General features: G+C 46.7%; 1 protein-coding gene across 3 annotated transcripts in view; it reads right to left on the bottom strand.

The window, feature by feature from the left end:
- Positions 1 to 23673, bottom strand: part of LOC119183241 (uncharacterized) — a 38980-nt gene that overhangs the window by 6117 nt on the left and 9190 nt on the right. For all 3 annotated transcript variants that reach the window (XR_012885761.1, XM_075872440.1, XM_075872441.1), the window contains one exon: positions 4624 to 4766. Coding sequence is in view for 2 of the 3 variants with exons in the window: in XM_075872440.1 (XP_075728555.1) it covers positions 4624 to 4766 (143 nt within the window). In the remaining variant the exon portion in view is untranslated. The remainder of the gene's footprint in view (positions 1 to 4623; positions 4767 to 23673) is intronic.

The following is a 23673-nucleotide window of genomic DNA, read 5'->3' as shown; positions in this document are numbered from 1 at the left end:
ACATATCAACAACAATATATCACCCGCGAACAGGTGCTTCGATTATCTAATATGTCATTTGTGTTACGCACACCTAGACATAGTACTTCTCGCGTGCAAATCCCTCATCCGATCAAAACTAGAGTATGCAACGCCTATTTAGAGCGCACACCAGGCATACTTAATTAACCAGCCAGATTCTGTACAAAATTATACCACCAGGCTCATTCATTTTCAGACTGACATGATAGAAGTATATTACTCCTAAAGCGTGAAATTAATGTTACTGATCTTGGTGTGCGTCACCTCGTTGCCAGTCTTTGTTTGTTTCACAAATTATTTAAATTTCTTTCAATCAAAATCCTCCCATAATCCCATCATCGCGCATTTCTCACCGCACTACCCTTACCTCACCATTCACACGCACACGTGCTCCCACTACTGTTTTTGCCGCATCAGTATACTTTCGCGCAGCAGCATAATGGAATGGCCTCCCCTGTGACATTGAATCCATCACGCGTACATCACCTTTTGCGGACAACATAACTGCATATTGTTCGTTGTGAAGATCACTCTCTACAACCCACATTTGCTAACCCACCCGCTATGTAATACCGCCTAACCGGGGTCTTTAAGTTAATAAAGAGAAGTGAAGAGATTGCTGACCTACTCGCATGCCCCTTTTCAGACAATGCCAGAGAGAGATAAAGATGCAAGGAAAGGCAGGGAGGTTAACCAGACGCACATCCGGTTCGCTACCCTGCACTGGGGAAGAGATGAAGGCGAGCAAAGAGGTTGTAGAGAGATAAGAAGGTACACAAAATTACGAGCAAACTCGGGGGCGCACACACAGTCTACAGGTGGTCGCTCAGGTTTGTTGACTTTAAGTAAAGTAGGAGTGCTTTAGTCGCTTTCTGCGCAACTGGGACTGATGCCCAATGTCCTAGATCTTCTGCACACAATATGGTCAGGAGTCAAGTTGATTCAAAACCTGCCGGAGCTGGCATCGCTGTGTGTCGTAGCAAGCGCAGCTGCACAGGACGTGTTCAATGGTCTCATCAGCTCCGCAGTAGTCGCATGTAGAGTCTGCCTTACCAATGCGAAAGGCATGCTATTGGTACGTAACTGTTCGTTCATACGGCAGTGCCAGACTTAACCTCGCCAAAAACATATATTTTACTCCAGGATTTATTTCACAAGGATATGAGGCGATTTAATCCCATGAGTACAGGTCGAAACGCTCACAAGAAACAGGGCAGGAGTCAATTTTACCAGGATAGTTCAACGTATGTGCTGTATATCACACGCATTTTGATTCACGCACAGTGTTTCAGTCAGATGCGGTAGTGATCACACGTTGGTAGAAAGCGCCTATCTGTAGATGCATGTAAGCAGGTAGATAATCTTTACTTTGGCCTACTGTTCACGGTAGTCACTACCGCCTGGCCATCCGTTAATCTACACATGTATCAACTGGCGACGAAGATGGGATTTTTCAAGTTTCAGCTTGAGGCCAGATTCCAGAAGCTTGCTAAGCACAGCACGAAGGTTGCGAAAGTGCTCAGCATCATTTGTGCCACTCACAAGAATGCCGTCAAAATAGACTGCTACATGGGGCAGTCCCCTAAACAAGTTCTCCATCTCGCGCTGAAATATGGCAGGAGCAGATGAGACGCTAAAAGGCAACCGTGTGTACTGAAATAACCCCATATGCATTGAAATGGTGACGTACTCCCTAGAGGCCTCGTCAAGGACAACTTGCTGGTACGCATCTCGCAAATCCAATTTTGTGAATTTCTCACCTCTAGCAAGCACAGGTCACAGGTCCTCGATCCTTGGAATGGGGTACTGCTTCACTGTTACTACTGGGTTTATGATGACAATAGTACAATTTCATTTGCATTGCGGCGCAGAAAATCGGCAGGTATCTCATATAGAAATATGAGGGGCTGTTTATCGCATACCACAATGACCAACAATTACTAATTTATGAACCAATAGCACCTGGTAAAAAACAGTTCCCTCGTACGACAGTATAACACGCATTTGATCTTCCAGTTGGCTGGAGAATAACAGTGTTTGGTTGGTACAACAAACACAGCACGCTTTGAACCGATATTTTTCATAAGCAGCAGAGCTGACACGTGCGCAAATCCAGTGGATGTAAATTCTTTTAAAATGATGGGTGTGTGCTTGATCGCCCTTCCGGCGATGCTGTCGTTCACAAGAAAGCGTGCGCTAGTGACCCAGTAAGTGATTCTTAAAAGAAAGAAACGAAAATAAAAGTGAGCCCCATAACTGTCTGTTTCATAGTGCGACACCTCAACAGTGGCTAACGTGGAATGAGGGTTAGGAGAGATTAAAAGGAATAGAAATAGAAAAAGGATAGCGATAGAGATGAGGCCAGCGACAGTGACATACAGATGTAAAGAAAAGGTAGGAAAGATGCGGACACGGTCGAAAGTGTCCGAGGACGGTACACCACTCAGCGGGAGCTCTTGTCGGCGTCAGGCGATGGCGAAGGGCGAGCTGGTCCGCCAGAGCTGCACTGTCGTCGAAGATCGCGGGAGTAGAACTGGTCGGCACGGAATCCAGCGAGCGAGTCCCGAACACGCAGCTCGCTTGGCGTGCATAGTGTGAAAAAAAACCTTCATTGATGATGCGGCGGCGCACTCTATCCTGTCGTTTTACTCTCCCAATTTCCCTTCTGGTTGCTTTGACAACATTTTTTCTCACCTTACAAACATTTACCATGCCTTGCGCGATAGGGAACGTGCACAGATCAATTATGAGCTAGGGCCATTCTCACATGCACTTGAGTTGACACACCAAATTGTTAGTTAAATATGGCGCATACTACAGCCTATACACGACTCATGTGTTAGCCGAATATGAGCACTTTTGTGAGTGAGTAACTTACAGCTGATTGAGCACAATTTAGGATAAGCTTTGTCACCTTTCTCACTTAATGTGTGTGCCGGTGCGCCTTCGGGGTACCAATCTTTATATTCTCATGTATTTTTTTTAAAATAAACTGGTTGGCAGTGAACACTCGTGCTCTCGTCTTTTCTTTTTTAGTGTTGTCTTTTCACGCTTGAATCTCTTCCAGAAGGTGCTGGTTCGCACGGCAAATCATTTAGTTATGTTATTTGAGGAATCTGTTTACGTTATTACGAAATGTGTGTTTTTGGATTAACCCTTTCAGACGCCAACTTTTAATAAATGTCTGTAAATGTGTCCAATCACTACAACGTGACTTCAAGGTACTCAATATTGTATTGCAACAAAAATTACGAGATAGTTGTGGAATCTACGTGTGTCAATATAACTCGTTTTAATTAGGATGCAATTAAATATCAATTTATTCCGAAGTAATTGATGCTTGCTTTTGGCGTAAATAGAATCTAATGTGAGGCTAGATATAAGGTGCAAATTAATTTTTGATTATGCCAATTGTGAGCAAGAAAATTTCTTCTTTTCACAATGCTTGCTGGAAGCGGCACATTGCACTACTCATCAAACGTGGTAATGCCTTCAGAAAAATGATCATATGTATCAGTACACTGCAAAATGAGGTTCAACGAACACAAATTAATCACAAAAGAGCATTCACTAATGTACGTTATATCTTGCTCTTTCTTAACCTCTACTTGATGCAAATAACAAAAATGAGTGGTGCACACGAGTGTGTACATAGCGTCTGAAAGGGTTAGAAAGAGGGTACCTTATAATTTAGGAGAAATTTTGTGGAATGAAGAAAATGTTTCTATATCTGATTGTAATATTAATATTAGCAATAATATAAAAATTATCATCACCCATACTAGTATTACTAGTAGTGGCACTGAAGTAATATTGAACAAATGAAAATATTCATTTATGGTTGCCAGTTGTCTCTACTGAACTTAAGTGAACCCGAACCGACATCGCAACCAAGCCATTTACACGTTGGGTTAAAGGATAGACAGTATTTGAACAATGTAGCTAGCATGACACACTGGACCCTACAAATGTGGTGGAGCCCTGCTCAAAAGGAAGATTCACAAAAGGAGGCGTAATCGGGACCAGATGATACCCGGAATTGACGAAGCTGCCGAAATAGAAAGGCTGCGCATTGCATGTGTCAGCAGGCCTTTAATTGCTCTAACACAAAAACAAATAAATTTTCTTCATAACGTTGGCACACGTGATGTTCATGGCACGTTATCACGATGATAACTAGGTTGTTAGGTGAGTTATGTTTGGTTTGATTTGTCTTTTCTCTTTTTGTTAGATACTGCTCAAATATATATTGCATGATTCCAGCTAATAAAGCTTTTTGTAAGTTAGTGCCGCTCTCTCTCTCCGTCTTTTCTTGTCCCTTGTTATTGGCGCTGTTTTTTATGTGCATCATTTCGTACCAACTCGCCCAAACGACCACGTTAGATAATGAAATGAATTTGAGGCTGCAAGTGCACTTATTTTTATCACTAATAGTCACATATACCTCAGCAGTGCAACGCTTATCACAAAAAAACACAGAACTGTGTTGAAGGTTTGAGCTCTCTGGAAGTGTTTTCACTGAAAATATTTGAACCTGAAGTGTAAAGACCTAATTGCGAGGCATATAATCAGTTTAACGACACTGTAGTTAAAAATACTTACCATTTCTGAGAAGACTTGAACACCAATACCTGAGACAAGGTTCGTGCCGTCCGATTCATCGTTGTTCTTATTGCTTTAATGCACGCTACTCCAGGAATCCCCCGCGTAGTGAGGTGCAAATACATGGGGTTTGTAATCATAAACTATGAAAAATAAAACAATGTGACATTACTTCAATATCCTTCGCAATCTCCTAAAGCCGATGAGAAATGGTATGTATATATGTAGTATACCTGCTGAAGTTTTCACTGAAAGTATTCACGTTAGTAAGGAGTGGTAGAGCCTCTTAACATACGCATGCATCCGTAAATAAGCAGCCAGAAACTCAGCATGCTTCAAGCTAAACGTGTGTCATTTTGTTGTTATACAACTGCCTTAGTGTCTATTACTGTATATAAAATGGCGTTCATCATAACCCCTTAATCACTGGAGTAATAACACACAAGTTATTTTCGAAATTTGCGGAGATGAACTCAAACAGGCATGTATTAGGTTAAAAAGGCATATATTATGGGTCTATCGCACTCATTCTTTTTTTAATTATTGCAGCGCTTAATATGATGAGCACAACAGAGACAAGTCTTTGGCACAAGGAACCAGAAATTACAGTAGAGTTGCTTTCAAAACTTTATAGGGAACGTTGTAGTGGAAGGCTAAGAAAATTTCAACCGGTTGGTGTTCTTTGCTCTGGGCCTATGTCTGAGTAACCTGTACTCAACACAAAGTAGAATTCCAGTTTCTGAAAGTTGAACAATGGGACGACTCTGTCAAGCATAATATCAAGAAATCTTGAGTAGATACGTAGAGAGATTACCTTGCGAAGTACGCTGAGCATTCTTTATCACACAGAAAGGCTACATGTCTTTGACAACCTCACAAGTCTGTATAGTATCGAAGACATGTATGCTAATTAGTATCCCAGGTACTCTTTCAATATCTTGTGTATGATGAATGCATGTATTTCCAGTATATAAAGATTGTATTGAGTAACTTAGGATGATGATTGACATGCGTTGTCAACGTCCCAAAACCATAACATGATTATGAGAGACGCCATAGTAACTAAAGAGCTATGTCATATTGATTGCTACACCAACTTGTGAAACAATAAACATTGGCTGTCCTTGGCTTCTGAAGCTGACAATGCTTCAGTAAGCCACCTAAATAAAACAAAATGCAGGGACATGCTTTATGATTTGCACAAAAGCCAATCAGCAAAAGGCTCCTAAAAGATCTCTGGGTCCCTAAAGTTAGAGCGAAGGCATGTTATGGTACTTGCTTTATCACAAAAATAGAAGCAGACGAACGTGTAGACACAGCTAGCCTTTTATTTCCTATTTTTTTGCCTAGATCTGCCAGTGCCACGATGCATGAAGACATAGATACTGTCCTCAACTAGATATTGGAATTAGGTTCGACAATTGGTGCACTAAATCTGATGCCAATATAGTGCACTTATACCCCTCTCTCGTGGCGCTTCGTTACGACATCGGAAGAATGTAAGAATGGGGTATATATGTCACGTGGCTATCAAACATCAGTCACTTCAATAATCTATCCGACTTAATGTTGACTTAGTGTGAAACTAACTAATATGCTGTAATGAAGATCCGTGCTGTTATGAAATGCAGAAGACACTGGGCTGAGGAGCAAAGAAGACCATGTTCGCCTTATTGAATCCGAACGCTTGCATCAATCCAAATGTTAGTTGGGCCATAACGGTGTCTGCCTTCTATTTAAGAAGTGCTGCACTGAAACGCATTCCTTTATTAGAGGGGAGCGCTAGAAACTGTACCGTCCTGCAACTTCACAAAAGTATTTTGACTCCAGTTCATTCCATAACCACTAACAACGACCAGCAACCTAGGACGCCGACAACAACCCTAAGGACTGTTAGTTGGTCCGGTACTTTTTGGCGATGCTACATGCCCTCTCTAGTGATACTCACAAGAAGGATGCGTAAGGCTTGTCTAATTAGTACAATGTGTTAAGCGAGCACAGGAAACGGCATGATGCGCACAAGCTTAAGTGTGAAATGTTTTAGTTAAATGACATCGTCAGACACAGTATCTGTAACCACAGTGGCGACCTACCTATGCTGACGGCCTATAGAACGGTATTCGTTGAACTTTGTGGACGTCCAAAGAAGTGCTGGGCAGCACTTGCAACATAGAGTTCTACGAAACGGTGAAATGACACGAGAAGTGCTATGCAAGATGACGCAAGATTCTCGGGCAGACGAGGTTTCTCCAAGCTTACCCTACAGTGGCCATAGGATGAGCACAGTGTGGATTGCGTGTTAGCATCGTTGAGAAAAATTATCTACTAGAACGCACGTGGCGTTGGAAATGGATGTTGGACATTAGCAGCACTTATAAAAAACACCGCGTGTGAACACGTCAATGCCGCCACAAAGTGAATATTTTAACAGTGCAGCGAGGTTAGCATGATGGTGGGGGCATCTTTTTGTTAACTCAGCACGTGCCTCCAACAGGCGTGTTCGTGGGCGTTTGTCCTCTTTCGGGCAGCTGTTTTCGTTCCACCAAGTGCATGAAAATTTCTCCACTAGAAGGCAGCAAGAGTGCACTTGCAGCATTCTCGTGCTGTTCATTTCACTTCTCTCAAGTATTGCAGGTGAATACTAAGACAGATGGTCGCCAGGGGCGCTCACATCACGGCGGCAACGCGGCGGTGAGTGGATACGTCCTCAGCGCCATGAAATTGAATGCGAGACATTGTAGCCACGGCATAATACCGCTTTCAGTTCTATGTGCGTGTGTGCACAGTCTGCGCGATAAAGCTGATATTTGATTGTGCCGCTAGGCTTGAGTACTGCTTCTCAGCAAAAGCAAACATAGTGGGAGTAGCCGATCTTCCCCGCGGGCGTCTGTCAATAAAAATGATTGACACGTCAACTCGAAAATAAGCCAGTTAATTTTGAGAAGGCCCCAGTTCAAATCGTGACTTTCATGGTGCCTGTTCAACTGTCAAGAGTTTGATGCGGAGAACGGTAAGCGGCAGCTTTTATGCGTATAAAATAATCTGATCAGCTTGCACTACTTGAGCCAGGCTGGAGCCATACGTGAGCTTGTGATAACCTAGCTTCGTTTAGCTTTTGAAGTCGGTTGTCCACTCATCTGCTTGGTTGGCTTTGAAGTGAAGACCACATAGGCTCTGTCCTAATTTGGTTATACTAATTGCCCAGCCCCGGTGGTCTAGTGGATAAGGTACTCGGCTGCGGATCCGCAGGTCACGGGATCAAATGCTGGCTGCGCCGGCTGCAATTTTAATGGAGGTGAAAATGCTGTAGGGCCGTGTTGTCAGATTTGTGTGCATGTTAAAGAACGCTAGGTGGTCAAAATTTGAGGAGCCCTCCACTACGGCGTCTGTCATAATCATATGATAATTTTGTCCCGTTAAACCTCTCATATCAATCAATATACCAATTGACTAAAGCTTAATGACTATTACACTGAAGTGTCTTCAAATCAAGCAAGGTCATCATCAGTATGAGGCAAATAACAAAATACTCATTAGGCCAATCATATTAGTAAGGCCTAGTTACCATGGTATTAACGTACTGACGCATTAATCGGCAACAATTATTAACGTTGCGTTAGTAGCATGATTTGGTTATATGGACTTCGGGCTGAATTTTATATACACGTCTGCTCAAACATAGGTCTGTTTTTGTGTAACACGTCATTTATGAGTGTTTTCGATATCTTGCCCTTCCACACTCTTTCCATAGAGGTGGTGTCACACTACTTCTCAAGAAAGACTTCTTCTCCGCGCGACCAGAAGATTGGAGCCCTAATACCCTGCTTATAGTAGGTTACAAGCTATTAGCGAACATCTCAATGCGCCGATTCAGCCAGTCTCTGATATCATTATTCGCTCCGCGCAAGGTTTGTTCCGTTCCGGGCCGAGAAATGGACACTTATACTTAATTAACGCGCAGCATCATTCACTACACTACTTCCCGATGTGCCCAATGGCTGTTGGCTTCCTTAGATCAGGAAAGTGCTCTTGATTTCATAGAAATTGACCACTTACTAAATCTTTTGAATGCATTTAGACTCCAGGACAGAAACCATCAGCTCATTCGCGTGACGTACACGGATTCAGAACTTATTCTTTACGTAGGTTCCAGTGAATCGCCCCTTTCAAGTCACGCGTTGGCACGCTACTAGCTTTACTACCAAACTTTGGCGTCACCCCGCCATGCGAGATGATATATGGGATGTATCAGCGCTGGAACACGAATAGCTTCTGGATCATTTTTCACAGTGCCAAAAGCGCGCGAAACGGAAGCAGAATCGTATCCTCCCTTTTTTAGGTGTTTTCTGTCTCTCTTAGAACCGGAAAGCACGTTCCCGCCACCGAGTACCGCAGACGCTTTCTGCAGGCACGTCAAGTCAAACAGGGGAGGCGTTGGTGAAGTGAACATGCGTGGGACAAAATTTGAAAAAGCAAACGTACGTTTGCGTCCCATTTATAAAGACCTTCGTGTATGGGTTCTAATGGAAGTGCTTGATGGATTTCATGCTGGTCATGTTTCCGCAATTTTTGAGGCCAGGGTAGCTCTTCTGGATCAGCGCACCGTTAACCATCTCCTGATGATGCGTACAGAAAACGTCGAGCGGTGCCCCGCCTTCGCACTCTTCGACCGTGTCCCTATCCTTCTTCCCTCATCTCTCGTCTTTTTGCATTCTTGTGCGGCGAATGCTCTGTCTACACATCTCTCTACTTCTGCTTTTTTTCTTGTCCTCTTTCGCAACTCTCCACAAGAATTTTAGCCATGTAGGGTACAAGGCAGAGTAAAACTAGGTTTTTTTGCTTTGCTTCAAGAACCACTTGCTACGGTTTTATTCTTGCACGTAACGACTGCTTGTTTGCTGGTTTCTACTTCGAGTAGACGCACCGCCACCATTTTGCTTTGGCGTTCGGCAATATAACCTGTGCATTGCTCCAGCCAGGCGTATCAAGCTGTTGGAACATTACGCCTAGAAACGCGTCATGTGAAATGTGAAAGTACGATTCATCGGGGCATTTGTCGAAAAAAGGCGCAGGACTCCTCAACCGCACGTCAATCACATCCTAAAAGACGCCAAGCAGTTTTAATAATGTCTCATGCTCGTGGTGAACGGTCTCTCTCTGGCGCACTTATTTTACGCCACTTTTTGCCAACCACAATGCATCTTTCATACTGCTTGGGGAGCTGCCCAAAGCCACAGCCAGTGAATCATATGCTTAATTTAACCCTTTTCTCGTGGGAGACTGGCCTTTGGGCCACTGGCTAAAACGATCAGTTGAGGCTGGTGAACTGAGCCTGCCTAGAGATTTCGGCGATGGGGCTCCCGGACGTCTATAACCCAACCACTTTTAATAATTTGTCAATGCGCAGCAGCTCTTTAACTAGCCTGTTGTGGTGAGCAAGGGTAATGGGCCCAGGTCAACGGACGCACTCAAGATAGCCTGGTGAATACAAAGACAATATTTATATAGGACGAAGACTATATCCCACAAAAGAACATCAGAACGATGCGAGGTTAAAGAGGGTCTAAAAAGAAACTGCTGCCCACGTGAGACGTAGATATACGTCTTAACACCCAACGCACTTCATCCTCGTGCCAAGTTTTCAAGACCATAATTCCGCACACCGTCGTTGCGGTGGCCGTAGCACCAAGCAACGTGGCGCTGAGCCCGTCGCGGTAGCGTTCATGGTGGGAACACGCCTTCTCGTGTAGCTCGCTGGCTCGAGCTTACGTCGATGCCCGCGCCCTGACGACTTGTTGGCGTCCAGGTCATGCTCGACCGGGGCGAGTGCCCAGGACACGGTGTTCAAAGCCCCGACCACCTTCGAAGCCGGCTGGGCACGCTCTCTCTACCAGTCTTCTTTCTTTGTTCTTTTTCGTTTTATTTGGGCGCTCAGGGTTTTGCCCCTATGCCTCACTTATCACAGTCCTTACATTCTTCCCCCCTGTTTCAGAAAGTCGCACGCACTTTGGCTGCTGCTGTTGAACTAGCCCACAGAGCGTGTAACTTGACGATGCCAGAAGATGTAGAAGTGGTGTTGGCTTGACACTTTGGATGCTGACACTCATCTGGTTGGAAGTCCGTTGCCGATTTGACGTTCAAACTCACAATTTGGAGATTGCATCAATCTGGGAGGCTGACATTTCCAAGTGCTTCACCGACACTTATTAGGCACTCCAGTATACACTCATAGATTTACAGGAATCGAAGCACACTCATTGCAGCAATAGTTTCGATGTTACATTGACGAGTTTCTCTACGTTTCACGAAGGAACATGTCATGCACAGATTTCACGTGAATCCATCCCATAACGGAAAGCGATGCAACTCATTCTGTTGTCTTATGACATGTCATGCCACCTAAGATTCGCTAGTGAGCACGACATATCTACACATAGAATGGGAGCACAGACCAGATTGGCGTCGGTGCACCAGGTTTATAGGCTGATTTTTTTTCTCCCAAGTGCTCTCGGTGAACCAGCGTTCTTCTTTTCTGCTAGCTTTTGGGTAACGCTGAGCCTTGTCGAAGCTGCTAAGATCCAACACCCAGTACTCAACCATGAAGTCTGTACCTGAGTGTCCGGTTGGGTGGCCCCCACAACGCGGCAAGCTTTATCTGGGTTCATGCACATTTGTTCTAGAGTGTTACCATTAGCCATACATTAGGCTCATGGCGTTCCTAACTGCGCTATTGCTTTGGGGGTTCAGGTCTTTTTTGCCCGACCTTTGCGCTTGCGGCTGTATTTGAGGAATGTTGACAGGAACTTTCCTTAATTTGAGGTTTTAAACAATTATTTCAGCTGCCAAGTTAGTTGCCTTGCTTGGGCCTAGCATGCCTCCTGCTGGCATGCTTTCGCGGAGGACCCAAGCTTCCGGCAGGCCAACAGTACCATGGTTACTGGCTGCGCAATCCTCTACATCACTCCTGCTACCACAACCACTTGGTAGTTCTGGAGTCACCAACTGAGATATATTTGCAACACTCTTAGTTTGGCCAACAGGTCCTAGCTGAGGAAGGCAAAGACCAAGTTGCTCTCTACCACTGCGACCTGTGTTTTCGTGACATGCCCAATTAACACCTGTGGTTGCAGACAGTGTATCTGGATTAACAACGTCAAGTTCTTTATCAGTCATGTTTTCGCGTGTGACAGCAAAATTTCACTCTATTCAGTGATATATGTCTCTTATTGGTGAGCTTCTATACCACCCACCTCATTAGCCTCCTTACGCGCTGCTTTACGTCTTGCACTCTTTCGTATGTCTAAGATAGCCATGTGTATTTGTGAGAGTAGCTTCTCACCTTCCCGTCTTAGGCACTCATAGTCGTAATTTTTGCATTTTTAATGCAGCTTGAAATCGTTCCCCTTGCGTTCCTTTTCGAGCTCTTCTCGTAACATTTGCCCTAAATTGCACAAACACCATCCGACCACCTCTTCAATACGTTTACACGCGTCTTGTGCGTGACCTACTCTAGGTTGAAAGATGGTAAGGGCCGGACCTGGCAAGGCTCGCCAATTGTGACAGCTTCGTGTGGGCACAGGTGCTCAAACGACGAGAGATGCGACGAAGCACCGACCGCACGTTTATACGACATGGACACAAGTATATGAAATATTTACAATAGTATAAGAGATCTGAAAATTCCTTGCGGAAAAAAATATTCCTTTGCTTCGATAGCCTCCAGTACACGGTTCCCGCGGCCTTGACACAGCGAACCTATTTCAGACAACACTCACACGACCAGATGGTCTGACGTGCCGCCGTGCGACGAGATGGTCCAACGTGCCGCCCTGTCGCCTCGAGGTAGTGGTGCTACAGCGTGGTTCTCCTATCACGACAGTCACAGGGACGGCCGCTTCGCTATAGCCTGGCTGGCCAGACGCGCGCTTGCAACCACTCCTGGAACACCGGTAAGCCAGTCTCGCAGACCTCAGTTTACCTGACTCAGTTGCTTCCGGAGTGGCCTATTTTGACTATCCTCCGTACAATGCGCCGCGCTCCGCAGATGTTGGCGCGGCGCCTAGTAGGTGACATCGCCACTGCGCGTTGACGTCACAGTCCCCTCGAAATGCGCGCCTCACTTTTAGACCATTAGCTGGCTGATAAATGCGTAAATAAATGGTTACGGTACATTTCTTCGTCTTGTCAATAATTTACGCCATCGAAATCGTTTCGACATGTACTCTCGGCGAGAGAAACGCATTCGAAGTTCCTCGCGATTACCTTCGGGGCAAAAGCGGCAATTTTTAAAACAAAGTTTTATGCTTCAATTCGTGCGCTGTCCGGTATTCAGGCACCGTGCCAGTACTGCGTCTCCCTTTCACGCAGGAGTTAAAGGAATGTTGTGAGCGCTGGAACGCCGATGGCGTCTGAAGGAGGCCAAAATCATGGTAATGCTAACGCATGCGAAAGAGAAACAGATTAGTCGGGTGTCTCACTGTGATTTGCAGTAAAAGTAAAAACAAACAAGCATATTCGGGAAATGAAAGAAGATGAGGAAGAGGAGAAAAAAATTGGCAGCATATCCAGGGAGTGAATGATGGAGAGTAGGGCGAATCATTCGTCCGTCCATTCGTTCTTGCTTCCTTCCGTCTGTGCGACGATCCATGCGTCCATCCGCCCGTCCGTGCGTGCGTACGTTCCTGCGTTCGTCCATGCATTCACCCCTGCGTCCGTTCATGCGTCCAGTCATGCATCTGTCTGTGTGTGCGTTCGTCCATCTATTCAACACTCCAAGTACCACCATCTCGCATCTTTTCATCATGTATTCCCCATATAGAAACGCCGCCATCCAGCGGACATTCCAAGGACTAAACGAGAGGTGGCACACGCACACTTTCTAACAGCTTGCGCTTCGGGTCTACTTGCCACCTTTAACCACCTCGAGTTCATGGTATATACTAGTTCACTGTATTCATGGCACTGTGGCCCAACACTCGCTAAACCTTTCTAAAACCAAGGAGGTTACGCCCAGCGAGTATAACGTAGCAACCTTTTCCTGGCAGATAGAGCTCAATGTACATGCCAAGGCTGCATGGGAAATGAGAGACAGGAGAATTCGGCTTTTACTTTCTTACGGCATGCACTTCGTACCTACTTCCCACCTTTAACTACCTCGAGTTCATTCATGGTATAAACTAGTTCATTTTATTCATGGCACTGCAGCTCAACGCTCACTAATCCTTTCTAAAACTAAGGTGGTTACACCCAGCGGGTATAACGTAGCAACCCTTTCCCTTCAGATAGTGCTCAATGTACATGCAATGGCTGCTAGTGGGGATCGCAGCGTGCATGTTAACTAAAAGCCGAATGCTCCTGTCTCTCATACCCCATTATCAGCTATTGGCATGTACATTTAGCACTATTTTTTGTTGTTCAACAACGCACAGATGGAATCTCTCACCGGCACCACCTTGGAGGTCATAATGTTTGCAGGTCAAAGCGTAAGACTGGTTACATACTACGCGGGACGAACGGTTGCCGCTAGAAAGAGCTTCGCCCTTAAAACTTTATTTATCCCAAGAGGGAAAGGTGCGGTGGTGGAGTGTCAGAGGGGCCTCCCCAGCGTAGGTCTCCGCTACCCTCTTGGCCCAATCCAAGATCTGGTCCTGGACTTCGGGTGCCGAGCTGCATATAGCAGCCTTCCACTGCTCCTTACTATTAATGTGTAGAGAATTAGGTGGTGGGTTTCGAGTACACCCCCACATGATATGGTCTAGCTTAGCTCTTTCTTGACAGAAAATGCACAAAGGTAAGGGGTATATCGCAAGGTGCATAAGATGACGAAAAGATGGGGTAGGAAACGTACGGGTCTGTAACTGGCCCCATAGTATTTCATGGTAGCGCGAAGCTCCATGATGTAAGGGGGGGAGGCATATAGTGCGCTGTAGGCGGTAGTGATTTGTTATATCGTGGAAGGTCAAAGGACGATCTCTATCCAACGATATGTTGGATGCATCTTTTTAGGAAGGGGCGGTATGGGGAATTGTTTGCGTATGTGAATGAAGATAAGTGGGGCGAAGCGTTCGTTCGTCCATCCAATCGTGTCTCTGTGTCCGACGCGTTCGAGAATGCAGAAGGCGCGCGGGTAGCACCGACGAGACATGAGTGAAGAAAGCTCAGCGCAAGCGTCTTAAACACGACCGCCACTTTGCTTCGCCCATGCTTCATCAACGATCCACCTCGTACAGTGACTATCCACGAGACTGAGAGAGGCACTCCTTCACCGCACAGACCACGCAGCACTATTCAAAGAGTAGCGATACAGCGCCATCTAGAATATCCTGACTCAATTGCAGTTTGTATGCACTTCTATAAACAGAGCCGTCTATCGTACTAGAACATAACCTCTATTATACAGTTCGAGAGACACTGCCTTCTTTTTTTCCTCGTCTCTTCTCTCGGTTATACGTGCGCATGACAAGGTTAGACAAAGAGGAGATTCACCCCTAAAGCTCGCACTTATTCCGTCTGTGTGCAATTCCACTGAAATGTAGAAAACACATGGCATATTCAATTGAATGGCCATAGGCTTCACTGACATCCGTTAAAAAGGCTGGAAGACGCATCCCCGCTCTCCCAGACGGACGCTTTTGAAGCCAACGAAAGATCCCTTCGCTGTCCCGTATGCTGGTGTCTCCTGGGTGTTTCAGACGCGTAATTCAATTATTATCTAGCGGACGTTGTTGTGATGGCATTTCTTGTGTTTCTTATAACAATATCGCGATCACGCAACGCTACAACAAAAAAAATTGGCAGATCTCAGTTACAGTGGGAGTGATGATATGCGAAGCACGAATGAGAAATGTTGATATGTCACTTTAAAATCAGCACAAGGTTACGACGTGGAACTAAATGATGCCGTACATACGTTCCATGTGACGACTATCATGTTTTGATATGTCGTTTCCCCTCATCATCTATTCACGTCACGTCATACCAAATAGAGTATATGTGGAGTTAGCGAAACGGCCGCGAGCACGCTATGAAAGTGGTTTGTTGTCGTGTTTTTTGCATGGCATGCGTGTCAGGATTATCCACTTTGCACCAGTAATATCATTCGTCATTCATTGACGTCACGTAACACCCAATTTGTTAAATGTGGAGCTAGCGAAACGACTGCGAACGCATAACAAAGAGCCCATTATACTCCAATGTAGCGTTGACGCGGGCGTACGCTGGGCACAGCGACGCTACGTTAGCGAAACGGGAGCACTCTATAGTCTGACGCCAAGCGCAGCCAGCGTCCGTCATCGCGGTCCGACGGCAACCGGCGCGAAATGCGACATGCTGAATTTCGCGCCGATGCGTTACCCAGACAACACTGCGTCTCCCTCTTTTCGTGATGAAGGGACTCCGGACGAGCTGAAACGCGCATGCGTCACAGCAACGCAGCGCGGCGCACGCCTGCGAACATATGGCAGGACCGGCGCCTGGCGTGACAACGCCGGCGAGCACGCGCACCACGTCAAGTCGAAATGTACTGACGCCTTGACTGTGGCATGTAGTCATGTTACCACATGACACGCATCTCGAGATTATCATGTTTGCACCGATCACATATCTTTGTCATCCATTGGCGTCATGTAATACCACATTTGGCACATGGAAAGCTAGCGAGACGGCTGCGAGAGCATCATCAGTGTGGCATGTAGCCATGTTATTACATGACACACATGTCATGGTTATGTTTGGATCTGTCATTTACCCATGTCGTCGTTTGCGCCGTCACAAAATACAGAGTTAGCTACATGTGAAGCTAGCGAAACGGCCGCGAGCGCTTCACGAGCGTAGCATGTAGTAATGTTGTTACATCACACGCATCTCATGATTATCATGTTCGCACCAGTCACACACCTTCGTGATTTATTCACGTACTTTAAAACCGAATTTGGTTCATGAGAAGCAGGCGAAATGGCCACGAGCGCATCATGAGCATGGCATGTAGTCGTGTTGTTACATGACACGCATCTCAGGATTATAACGTTTGCACCAGTCACATAACTTCGTCATCCATTCACGCACCGTAATACCAAACTTAGTATAGGTGACGCTAACGAAACAGCCGCAAGTGCATCATGACCGTGGCATGTAATCATGTTTTTACATGACACACATGTCATGATTTTCATGTTAGGGTCTGTTCCTTGTGTTCGCCATGCAATCATGCCATACCATACCAGTTTTGCAACATGCCATGTGAACAAAAACACCGCAAGGGCTGCAGGACCATGAATTGTAAATCACGACATTCATGACATACATCTCATAATTTTCATAAGATGACTAGTCAAATATGTTCTTCATACAGTGATGTAATGCCATACCGAGTTGGGTATCGAATAGACCAGGGGAGCTAAATGTTGTGGGCGGATAGATAGATAGATAGATAATAGATAGATAGATAGATAGATAGATAGATAGATAGATAGATAGATAGATAGATAGATAGATGGATAGATAGATAGTTACGCTCAAAGCCGCCAAATTCTGTTAAGAAAAGCTTAGCATTTCGGAATCACAGCATATCGATGGTGTGCATGGTGAAGAGTGAGGCGAAGCGTGCGTCCGTCCATTCATTCATTCTTGCTTCCGTGTGTCCATGAGTCCCACTTTGCGACCATTCATGCGTCATCCCTCCATGCGTCCATCCGTGCGTTCATCTATCAATTCATTCGCTCGTTCGTCCATTCATCCATCTGTGCGTCAGTCCGTCATTTTCATCATATATTCAGCATAGAGGTGGTAATAGCGCCATTTCTTACGGCCTGCGCTTCGTGTCTACTTCCCACTTTTCAGCGCTGCTACTTCATGGCCATATACTAGTTTACTATATTCATGGCACTGCGGCCCAGCCCTCGCTAAACCTTGCTAGGGAGGTAGGTAAGCAGCTTTATTGTTTCACGAAGGAATCATTTGAGGGGGGGGGGGCAGGGGAAGTGAAAGCAAGATGACGACGGGCCCTCGGGCCGGTCTTGGTGGCCGGACACTGCTGTGCTTCGGTGACGCTTCTGGCCCAGCTCACTGTCCGGAGCTGTAATCCCAGTACCCCAGTTGCAAGCTGCGCAGAGCAGCCTCTGATTGCTCCTGGTGTTATGACCCTTGCTACGGGGGCTTGGGTTTATTCGGACAATTCAGAAATATGTGCTGGAAGTCGGTTCTGGTGCTAGGACATAAGGGTCGATGAGGCGAGGTTTCGCCATGTGTAAAAAGGGAGAGAAGAAAAGGAGTCGTCACTGTGGCCGTTTGAAGTCCGCGTCACAAAGTCTGGTCACTTCTGGGAAGATATTTATGCGGTGGGGGATACGTTAGGCGGGAATTTCGGTAAAATGGCGTGATATCTTGATAGGTGAGGAGTCAATCCCTGGCACCTCGAAGCGAAGGCAGGTCGCTGTGAGCCCGGATGGCGAGTGCTCGGGCTTGGGTGTGAGCGGCCGTGTTGCCTGGGTGTCCACAGTGCGCAGGAACCCAGAGGAGGGTGATGAGGAGATCAGGCGGAGAAGATGATTCAAGAATTTTAGCAGCTTAAGAATGAATTCGGAAAGTGACGAAATTATGAATTGCAGTTTTTGAATCGGAAAATAATATACTAAGCGGAGGAATGAACAAGGGCTAAATCTGTTGCCACCTCCTCTGCTTTCAGGGATTCTGTTGAATTTGAAAGGGACGCCTTAGCGACCAGTTTTGTAAATCGGTCTACAACGGCTATCGCGAAAGCTTGATTATCAGCATATTCTGCCGCGTCTACATAGACTGCGGGAGAAATAGGAAGGAAGCGCTTCTGAAGAGACTTGGCTCGAGCTTCCCGTCGCGCCCGATGATGTTCTGGGTGAGTATTCTTGGGGAGTGGCGGGATTAATAGATTGCTGCTAACAGTGACGAGAACTGCGTGCGTGGCCGTGGTGTGACCAGGAACGTTGATTCTAAGTCGGCGCAGGAGCACCTGTCCTGTTTCTGTGAGTGATAGTCTTTGATATTGGCTGAAGAGATGCGCCTCTACAAGCTCTCCCAGAGTGTTGTGCACCCCAAGTTGAAATAAATTATTCGTGGCTGTTGATTCAGGGAGATGGAGTGCAGTTTTATAGGCAGAGCGAATGAGCCTGTTAAGTTGCTCGGCCTCCGTAGGTGAGAGATAGAGGTATGAGATGGAAAAGGTAATTCTGCATAAGCCAACGGCCTGAATCAGGCGGCGTGTGTGTGTTTCCCTTATGCCACGATGACGATATGATTTGCGCTTAATGAGGGAAGCTGTAATATGAACTGAAGTGCAGATTAACTTTATGGTGTCAGCGTTCGAACCATTTTGGGAAATATTAATACATAAAATTTTGATTTTGTTGACCCTGCGATTAGGGGTGTCATCAAGCATGACTTGAATGTGACGTGTATATATTGCTATTTAGAGTAAATTACTAGGAGTTCTGATCTAGCCACCGAGCAGGTGAGACCAATACTGTTGGCGTGTTTAACAACAATGTCAGCGGCCAACTGAAGCTTCGATTGGATTTCTCCATGGTTACCGTCATTGACCCAAACGGTGATGTCATCCGCGTATAAGGAGTGATTGATGAAAGTTTGGCAAGTTCCCACGCTAGCGGTATTAGAGTAACTTTGAAGAGGAACAGGGACAATGCCGATACCTGGGGCGTTTCCTTGCTACCTAGCGTGAAGGAATCGGTTTTGAAAGTTCCTAATTGTAGGTGGACGGACCTGTTGCTGAGAAAGGCAGTGACATACCTATGCGGGCGAGAGCCTACGTTCAGTTCGCTAAGAGATTGTAAAATCGAGGAATGAGAAACATTATCGAAAGCCCTAGTCAGGTCCAATGCAAGGATGACTCTAGTGATGTGTGGAAAAGTAGGATTTCGCACGTGCTCCTTAAGCTGCAGCATGACATCCTGAGTGGAAAGTCCCGCTTGGAAGCCGTGCATGATGGAGGGAAAGAGTTTTTTTGTTTTATGTTGCCATTAAGACGATTGACAATTACATGCTATATCAGTTTTCCCGCACTTGAGGTAAGAGAGATATGTCTCAAATAATTAAGGTCTAACGACTTATTATGGTTGGGTATTAAAGTCACCTTAGCTGATTTCTAATCCTGGGGCAGGGTGCCCTTCTCCCATTGTTGATTTTTATAATCGGTAAAAGCAGCCACTGACTTAGAGTCTAACTTTCGTAGTGTCTTGCTAGTAATTCCATCTAGCCCTGCAGCGGATGAGGTGCGAAGTTTACTTAGTGCCGCCCAAACTTTCGCCTCTGCAATCGGTGCATCAAAGTCTAGATTGCGAGCTCCATTGTAGGTAGGTAACGATTCTCGCCTTGGGCTAGGGATATATGAAGTTTTAGGAGCAGCTTCAACGTCTTGCCCTTGTTTTTCTACTTCAACCAAGACTTTCGTAATTCGCTTATTACTTTCAGATCACGAGGAGCATAGATCTAACATATTGTGAAGCAGGGACCAAGAGTTCTTCATATTGCCACGTTCCATTTACCAAGTTTTCGTTATCGTCCCAAAACACCACATGATTCTCAGCGCAAACCGCGCCTGCAGTTTTCGAGAAGGTTCCGGACTGCAGTAGATCATTTCGATAAGATCACGCCCACTGTGCGAACGGTACAGATTGTTCTGGAACCTACGCCACCGCCAGCGATAACTCTAGAACATTCGACTGCAAGAGTATAAATGCCGACGCGCTTCGCCGCTTGTCAGTTGTTGAACGAAGGCCGACGCTCCGTTCGCCGCTATCAGTCCGAGACTGCTATCTGTGCAAGACTGCTGCTGTAATCGGACTTTCTGTTTACTGGGCACAGGTTCGCCCAAATAAACAGTTAAATCCCAACACGAAGTCTCCTGTCTTCGGCCACGTCACGCCCCGTGACATCTTGTGGAGGTGCTGCTTCGTTCATGTACCGGACGCCCCTGTCAATACGAAGATTGCTTTTCGTCGTCATCGAAAATTCGGCAGACCCCAATCACGAAACATCGCATCATAACCGAATAAAATGCCAGACCACTCCGTCAGAGCCCGTACAGGGTTTCGACGCGAGAACGTGAGGCCATGAAGAGACAACTTGATGAAATGCTGCGGGATGACATTATCCAGCCGTCCAGGAGCTCATGGGCATCCCCCGTGGTGTTAGTGAAGAAAAAGGACGGGACCCTACGTTTCTGCGTCGATTATCACCGCCTGAACAAAATCACAAGGAAGGACGTGTATCCTCACAAGGAAGGACGTGAATAGACGACGCACTTGATCGGCTCCATAACGCCAAGTACTTTTCGTCAATGGACCTCAAGACTGGCTATTGGCAAATCGAAGTCGACGAAAGAGACCGAGAGAAGACGGTGTTTATAACACCGGACGGCCTCTTCGAGTTTAAGGTGATGCCCTTCGGCCTTTGCTCAGCGCCTGCAACTTTTCAACGCGTTATGGATACAGTACTGGCAGGATTGAAGTGGCAGACTTGCCTTGTGTTCTTGGAGGACGTCGTCGTGTTTTCCTCGAGTTTCAACGAGCATCTTTGGCGCCTTGAAGCTGTACTTCAAGCCATCAAGACGTCCGGACTCACACTGAAGCCAGAAAAGTGCAGATTTCCGTATGAGGAGATCTTGTTTCTGGGGCACGTTATCAGCAAGTCTGGAGTTCGTCCCAATCCACGGAAAACAGCCGCCATCGCCGACTTCCCGCCACCCACTGACAAGAAGGCCGTGTGCCAATTTCTGGGCCTGTGCGCCTATTATAAGCGGCTCGTGAAAAACTTCGCCCGCATCGCCGATCCTCTCACTAACCTTACCATGGCCGACGTGGAATTCAAGTGGGAAACGCCACAGGAACACGTTTTCCAGGAGCTTAAACATCGCCTCCAGACGCCTCCGTTACTTGCCTATTTCGACGAATTCGCCGAGACAGAAATACATACTGACGCAAGCAGCGTAGGTCTTGGCACTGTTCTTGTGCAGAGGGCTGACGGACTTGAAAGGGTTATTAGTTGCGCCAGCCGATCGCTATCCAAAGCAGAAGCAAATTATTCCACAACAGAAAAGGAGTGCCTCGCCATCATCTGGGCTACGTCGAAATTTCGCCCCTACCTCTACGGCAGGCCCTTCAAAGTTGTGAGCGACCACCACGCCTTGTGTTGGCAAGCCACCTTGAAGGACCCTTCAGGTCGTCCCGCACGATGGAGCCTGAGACTTCAAGAATATGACATTACTGTCATTTACAAGTCCGGCAAAAAACACTCCGACGCCGACTGTCTCTCTCGTGCGCCTGTCGACCAACCGCTACCAGATGACCCGGATGACGACTGCTTCTTGGGAACAATAACTACAGACGACTTCGCTGAACGACAGCGGGCCTACCCGGAACTTAAGGCCCTAATAGAATACCTCGAAGGCAGGACCGCCGAAGTCCCGAAGGTATTCAAGCGCGCACTTGCGTCGTTCTTCCTACGAAACGGTCTTCTACAAAAGAAAAACTTTTCACCGCTTCGAGCTAAGTACCTCCTTGTGGTGCCTTCAGCTCTGCGACCAGAACTCCTGCAGGCCCTGCACGACGATCCGATGGCAGGTCACCTCGGTGTTTCTCGCACGCTCGCGAGGATACAAGAAAGGTACTACTGGCCACGTCTTACCACCGACGTCACTCGTTATGTGAGGACATGCCGGGACTGTCAGCGACGCAAGACACCGCCGACAAGGCCAGCGGGACTTCTGCAGCCAATTGATCCACCTTGCCGACCTTTCCAGCAGATTGGTATGGACCTACTAGGGCCGTTCCCGACGTCGGCTTTCGGAAACAAGTGGATCGTGGTAGCTACCGACTACCTCACCCGCTACGCCGAGACAAAAGCCCTGCCAAAAGGCAGTGCATCCGAGGTAGCTAAGTTCTTTGTAGAAAATATCGTCCTACGTCATGGCGCCCCGGAGGTCCTCATCACCGACAGAGGAACGGCATTCACTGCCGACTTAACTCAAGCGATCTTGGCATACAGCCAAACAAACCACCGCCGGACGACAGCGTACCACCCACAGACCAACGGCCTCACCGAGCGGCTTAACAAGACGATCGCCGACATGCTGTCAATGTACGTCGATGTCGAACACAAAACGTGGGACGCCATTCTTCCGTATGTGACCTTCGCATACAGCACGGCGGTGCAGGAGACAACGCAGATATCTCCATACAAATTGGTTTACGGAAGGAGCCCGGCAACGACGCTCGATGTCATGTTACCCAACATCACCGACGAAGAAAGCCTCGATGTGAGCGAGTACCTTCATCGTGCCGAAGAAGCCCGACAACTTGCGCGTCTCCGTATCAAGAATCAACAGACGACAGACAGCCACCGTTACAACCTTCGACGACGCTTCGTGGAATACCAGCCCGGTGAACGTGTTTGGGTGTGGACGCCGATACGCCGACGTGGACTAAGTGAAAAGCTTCTGCGGCGCTACTTCGGACCGTACAGGGTGGTTCGACGTCTCGGCCCACTTGATTACGAGGTTGTCCCCGACGGCATCACGAACTCTCAACGACGCCGATCGCGACCTGAAGTCGTGCATGTCGCGCGCCTCAAGCCATTTCATGCGCGTTAACAAACTGAAACAGTGTTTTTTTGTAATATCGTTTCATCGTAATTTATTCATTGTACTTTCTTGCATTATTATATTACCTTCATCTTAAGTTAAAGCATCGGGACGATGCCTTTTTTTCAGAGGGGGGCAATGCCACGTTCCATTTCCCAAGTTTTTGTTATCGTCCCAAAACACCACACGATTCTCAGCGCAAACCGCGCCTGCAGTTTTCGAGAAGGTTCCGGACTGTAGTAGATCATTTCGATAAGATCACGCCCACTGTGCGAACGGTACAGATTGTTCTGGAACCTACGCCACCGCCAGCGATAACGCTGGAACATTCGACGGCAAGAGTATAAATGCCGACGCGCTTCGCCGCTTGTCAGTTGTTTAACGAAGGCCGACGCTCCGTTCGCCGCTATCAGTCCGAGACTGCT

This window comes from Rhipicephalus microplus, chromosome 8 (genome assembly GCF_043290135.1).
Source record: "Rhipicephalus microplus isolate Deutch F79 chromosome 8, USDA_Rmic, whole genome shotgun sequence".
NCBI lineage: Eukaryota > Metazoa > Arthropoda > Arachnida > Ixodida > Ixodidae > Rhipicephalus > Rhipicephalus microplus.
This window is presented reverse-complemented; position numbering and strand designations above follow the sequence as displayed.